Source organism: Anabrus simplex, chromosome 1 (assembly GCF_040414725.1).
Source record: "Anabrus simplex isolate iqAnaSimp1 chromosome 1, ASM4041472v1, whole genome shotgun sequence".
Taxonomy (NCBI): domain Eukaryota; kingdom Metazoa; phylum Arthropoda; class Insecta; order Orthoptera; family Tettigoniidae; genus Anabrus; species Anabrus simplex.
Window position 1 is genome coordinate 1585287082 of NC_090265.1, and position 6000 is coordinate 1585293081.

At 40.8% G+C, this 6000-nt stretch overlaps 1 protein-coding gene across 1 annotated transcript in view; it reads right to left on the reverse strand.

Annotated features, from left to right (window-relative positions):
• Positions 1-4138, reverse strand: part of Smyd3 (SET and MYND domain containing, class 3) — a 151815-nt gene extending 147677 nt beyond the window's left edge. Inside the window, exons 1-3 of the mRNA XM_067138219.2 lie at positions 3348-4138; positions 3090-3261; positions 2861-2930 (exon numbers count right to left, since the gene is read on the reverse strand). Coding sequence (XP_066994320.2) covers positions 2861-2930; positions 3090-3261; positions 3348-3466 — 361 coding nt within the window. The 5' untranslated portion in view covers positions 3467-4138. The remainder of the gene's footprint in view (positions 1-2860; positions 2931-3089; positions 3262-3347) is intronic.
• Between the last annotated feature and the right edge of the window lie 1862 nt (positions 4139-6000).

Consider the following 6000-nt stretch of genomic DNA (forward strand, 5'->3'; position numbering starts at 1 on the left):
AATTATTCTCACTGTCTGAGAATGGCAAACATAATTGGCAGTCATATGAATTTTATGGAAAAAATGGCAGGATACAGGTTTTTCTCAGGGTACTCCAGTTTTCCCTGTCATATTTCATTCCAGCACCATACCCCAATATCATTTCATCTGTCATTCATTAACCATTGCCCGAGAGGAGTAAGAAAGGCTTCGGCAGCTGACACAATTCCTATCATCGATGCTAGATGGGGGCTCCATTCATTCCATCCCTGACCCAGTCGAATGACTGGAAACAGGCTGTGGATTTTCATATCATGTAGAGGCACGTTAAGGCAAAAACATGTTCCAAAAAGGATATTCTAGGAATCATTAATGAACAAGGGGAGTGTATGTGTAAGGATCTACAGAAAGCAGAAGTATTCAGTTGTAGTATGGTATGTAAAGATTGTTAGTTTCACGAATAATGTCCAGATAGAAGAGGTAACAGATACTAACCAAGTACTGAAATTTACCTATGATTGCAAAGACATACAATAAGATACAAAAGTTGAAAACTAGAAAAGCAGCTGGAATTGATAAGATTTCTGGGGATATACAAAAGCAATGGGGTGGGATATATTACCTTATCTGAGGTATTTGTTTGATTACTGTTTGCATGAAGGAGCTATACCAAATAAATGGAGAGTTGCTATAGTAGCCTCTGTGTATAAAGGAGAGGGTGATAATAAAGCCAAAACTTACAGGCCAGTCAGTTTGACAAACGTTGCATGTACGTTTTGGGAAAGCATTCTTTCTGATTATATTAGACATGTTTGCAAAATTAATAACTGGTTCAACAGAAGGCAATTTGGGTTTAGGAAAGGTTATTCCACTGAAGCTCAACTTGTAAGATTCCAACAAGATATAGCAGATATTTTAGATTCAGGCAGTCAAATGGACTGTATTGCGATTGAGCTATCTAAGGCATTTGATAGGATAGATCACAGAAGACTACTGGGAAAAATGAGTATCAACAAACCTTCATGGTATTGAAAAGGTGGACCTTTAACATTTTCGTTTTACTACAAGTGGACTCGACAAAAGAGTGATTGAATAGGTGGCTATATTTCTAAGAAATATAACACAAAAAATTATAGTAGGTAAAGCATTATCTTTTATTATTTTTTTAACTAGTTGATTTATTATTAATAATCTTGACCATGATGGTCGGGATTGGATCCGTATTGACTTAGTAACAATAAATATGTTGGAAGATGGTCCGCCTAGTCAATACTATTTATTTACCTTTCACCTTAACATCTAGTACATGTTTCGAGAATATTATGCATTCTCTTCCTCAGCTAGTGGATTAAAATTCAGTATACAATAAGACCTGACTAAAAGATGTTAAGGTGAAAGGTAAATAAATAAATAGTATTGACTAGGCGGACCATCTTCCAACATATTTATTGTAGTTGATTTATGTCGCAGCGATAGAAATAGGTCTTATGGCGACGATGGAATAAGAAAGGGTTAGGAATGGGAAGGAAGCAAATGTGGCCGTAATTAAGGTATAGGCCCAGCATTTCACCTGTGTGAAAATGGGAAACCACGGAAAAGCATCTTCAGGGCTGCCAACAGGGTGGCTCGAACCCACTATCTCCGAATGCAACCTCACAGCTGCGCGCCCCTAATCACACGACCAATTCCCTCGGTAAAAAGAAGCCATATCTAATCCTGTAATCATCAGGAGGGGAATTCCTCAGGGCAGTATTATTGGGCCTTCATGTTTCCTTACATATATATAAATGATATGAGTAAAGAACAGGAATCAGAGATAAGCCTTTTTGCAGATAATGTTATACTGTATATAGTAATAAGTTACAAGATTATGAGCAACTGCAAAAATACACTGGTAATTGTGAGATGGACAGCAGGCAATGATATGACGATAAACGTGGTTAAGAGTCAGGTTGTGAGTTTCACTAATAGGAAACGTCCCCTGTTTAAATTAATGCATTGAAAGGGTGTTAATATAAGGAAAGATCTTCATTGGGGTAATCACATAAACAGGATTGTAAATAAAGGGTACAGATCTCTGCACATGGTTATGAGGGTAGTTGGGGATTGTAAAATAAAGTAGAGGGCATATAAGTCTCTGGTAAGACCCCAACTAGAGTATGGCTCCAGTGTATGGAACCATCACCAAGATTACTTGATTCAAGAACTGGTAGAAGTCCAGAGAAAAGCAGCTTGATTTGTTGTGAGTGATTTCTGACAAAAGAGTAGCATTACAAAAATGTTGCAATGTTTAGGCTGGGAAGACTTAGGAGGAGACAAGCAGCTCGACTAATGGGCAAATATTCATTTATAGGAAAAGGAGTTAGAGATTAGAATAATTTATCAAGGAAGATGTTCAATAAATGTCCAAATTCTTTGCAGTTCTTTAACGAAATGCTACGTGAACAAATAGGGAACCTGCACCTGGGTGACTGCCCTAAATGCAGATCAGGGGTGACTGCTTGACTGACTGATTGATTGGAGAGTGAATGCAAGGGGAAAAAAGTGTAGGCCTACTTTCCTACCAACAAATCAAGTCATTCAAGGAACAGAAGTCGAGTGCTGTATAAATACATGCACTTTTATCATGGATGGTATAAAGAAGCACAAGCAATGAGGGGAGGAAAATAAATTACCTGCAGAACATCTAAGTAGAACAAGAGGGCAAGACTGATCACACAGGCTAATGAGAAATATACCATTCTTTAACAACAGTGCAGAAGATTTCTTCATAAGTACTTTCACAGAAACTGACGATGGTATCAGTGTAGTGAGTTCTATAATTGTACACCATTCACAGCCGATCAGTTGACTAAAATTTAGAACAGCTTTGTATACTTACGAGACATGAGATCCTTAAATTTTCTGAAGTTTGTACTTGTGTAATAACCTCTTTCTTGATCACCTCCTTTCTGAAAATTACAATGTGCAATTCAGTACAAACAATCCTAGTATGAAAATAACTTAACATAACGTAAATTATTCTGATGAACATAGAAAGTGTACTTTATATTATCTATATATTTACATATGGCATGGTTAATGAAAGAGGAAGAGTGGATATAATTAACCTGTAATTTTAAGATGATTTTGGACATTACACGTGCAGCATCCGGAAGGATGCGAGGAAATATTTGACGCAAGTATGGGCATTCATACTTATGCTCAGTCCAGCCCTGTTTTTGACAGTCTCGGCCGCAGTAATACACATATCGACATGCAGAACACCTCAGCAGATTCGCCCTAGAATACCGACAAAATGAAAATCATTTGAAAACCCCAATTAACAAAGACTAGAAGCATTAACTAAAATATGTACTGTAATTTACCGTTTAAAACAGAAGTCACAACGCTGATTTCTAAGACCAGACTTTAGCACACAAACAAAAGGTTTTTCAGTTAATAATATCGAACCAGGCTTCACAGATTTTTCCTCTTTATTCTTCATCGTGGAGTGATCTTTTTTCCCGTTTACTCACTGACAAAGGCAGCAAGCCGCTACGCTATTCTACCTGAATTTGTGGCATTATGAAAACAGATACGAGGTTATTTTTACTGATACACAGACAACGAGGGATATTTTTACAATAGACTGCTGTGAATGCATAGCGGCGTAAGGCTGCGAGCCAAGAATGTTTTCTTTTCCTCCCCGTAACACCAAGAATAGCGCTTTTGTAAAAGGCGCAAAAATCTATTCTTGAATCTTTTCTTCCAACGCTCAAATTCTATGTGACGTATACATCAGCGGATCAGCTGTTTAACACGTGCTAAGTTGCATGACGTCACAATCACAAAACTGACAGACCATCTGGCTACTGCACAGTAGCCTACTTCGATCACCGATACATAATAAATATCTACTTGTTTGATGTTCCTTCAGGCCGGTCTACACTGATTAACATGTAACATGTTACAATTCACATGCATATTGTGATTGTGTCTTCCAATTGACTTTGCATGTTAACTCAGAATATTGAGGTTAACGGTTTTAACATGTTGGCGTGTTTTCCGCTCCAAGTGGAAAACATGTCAGGTCAATTCGTTGTTCGTGAGATGTTGGCATAGCTTCGGCAACTTCCTGCTGTTTCCATGTCAACAGATAGCCAAACGACGCAAACGACGTGCCTGGAGGTCATTCATAACGTGTAAATAGTTATCATAGTTATATACAGGTTCTGTAGATGGCACGCAAGTAACAGAGAAAACTTGAAAGTGGACTGAATAGCCCTAAAAACACCCACAAACATGTTTCTTCGGCCGGGTGGCGGCACACCTCTAATTACGCGCCCAGCCGACCCAAAAAAGCAAAATAGGCCAAACACCCCCATAATGTACTATACTTGCATTGCCCACGATATTGACCCAGCAATTCCAGCAGATGACATCCTTACGGAACTTCGCCCCACAGGCGTCTACGCCGCCGTAGACTTTATCAAATCGACACACCCACAAGAGAAGTACTATTATATTATCTAGTGCTAGAGGACGTCTACAATGCTCTAGACAATGGGGTATATATCCAAGGAAAACTACATCGAGTACAAGATACCCCAGGGAAATTACTCGACCGGCTAATGAAGGTATACGTCGCCGCCACAGCCACCCCCACTACTAGCACATCACACCAACAGCAGCCGCCCTCTCCTTATACCTCCCAGACCACCGTCACCACCACTACTTCCACCTCCTCTCATTTTACCTCCAACACCCCTACCACCACCACAGCTACTACCCACCCCTCTACCATAATGGAATACCACCTCCCACCCTTCCACGCTCAGGGCCAGCAGGAAGAAGTAACAACGCCGCCAAATGAAGCAATAGCAATTCACGCAGACAATACACAACCACCAACACCAGATAATGTACGACCGCTAACTTCACCGCCCAGCCAGAACAACCTATACAGCTGTGTTGCCTGTGGTGTGGAACCTAACCTACCACCAATAGCAATCCTCCAAGAACTCCAAAAAGCAGGAATCCCGGTGAAGAAAGCCATTAGGATCCACAACGATGATGGCCCTACATATTTAGTAAGCCTGCAACTACCAACGCCCGAAGACGTCCAGCGCCTCATCACCCAAGGGATATACCTCAACGGCCGACATTTCAGGATAGAACCGTCCCGCTCTCCGCCCCCAACTCCTAACCAACATAAATCACCCCGTCACCACACACGCCCCCGGCCTGCACCCCCTCAGCAACCTCCCAGTCCACACTTCCGCTTTCCACCATCTTCACCCAGCAACTATCCACCACCCCCACCTGAAATCTTCCCACTACCCCCTCCTCCATCTAACCTCTTCAGTCTCCTACTCACCTCCCTGGTAAATTTCTCATCCCTGTATCACATCCTAGCACTTCACATCCTCCCTTCACCTCACGAAACCCGTCACTTCATCACACCGCCATACGCAACCTGGTTGTAAAATCATTCATGTAACTCTCATAAACATCCATAAAGCTCTGTATATATGTATGTATCTTTGTCAATAAAGCACAGAAAATGTAAATCTGTCAATAAAGCGCTAGAGAACCTACACTTCCTTTATCCCATCTCCTTTACTTATTCAAACCACCTTTTCCCCATCTCACTCTTTTTTCACTCCTTCTCAACCCCGTCATCTCTCCTGGCCAGAGAGAGGGCGACACCCTCTAGGTGGCCCGCCCCACCCCATAAGGGTGGGGAATGAAAACTTGCAAAGAAGAAGACGCAAGTAAGCACGAAATGAGCCATGTTAATAATTAAAGGCTGTTTGTCTCAAAGAGAAGTATTTCAAGTCTAACCTCAATCAGTGGGCCCTTCTAACAAAATCATTAGTCATAACGTCAAGCATTGTGGAGATAATACGAGCTGGATTGCATCGAATTCGACTTTACCCAATCGATTAACCTTGTTCGAACTTATAGTTACTATGATGCTACAGTATTTGTGTCATGTATTTGAATTCCAAGTGCTCATGTGCTTGTGCTGTAAATCTT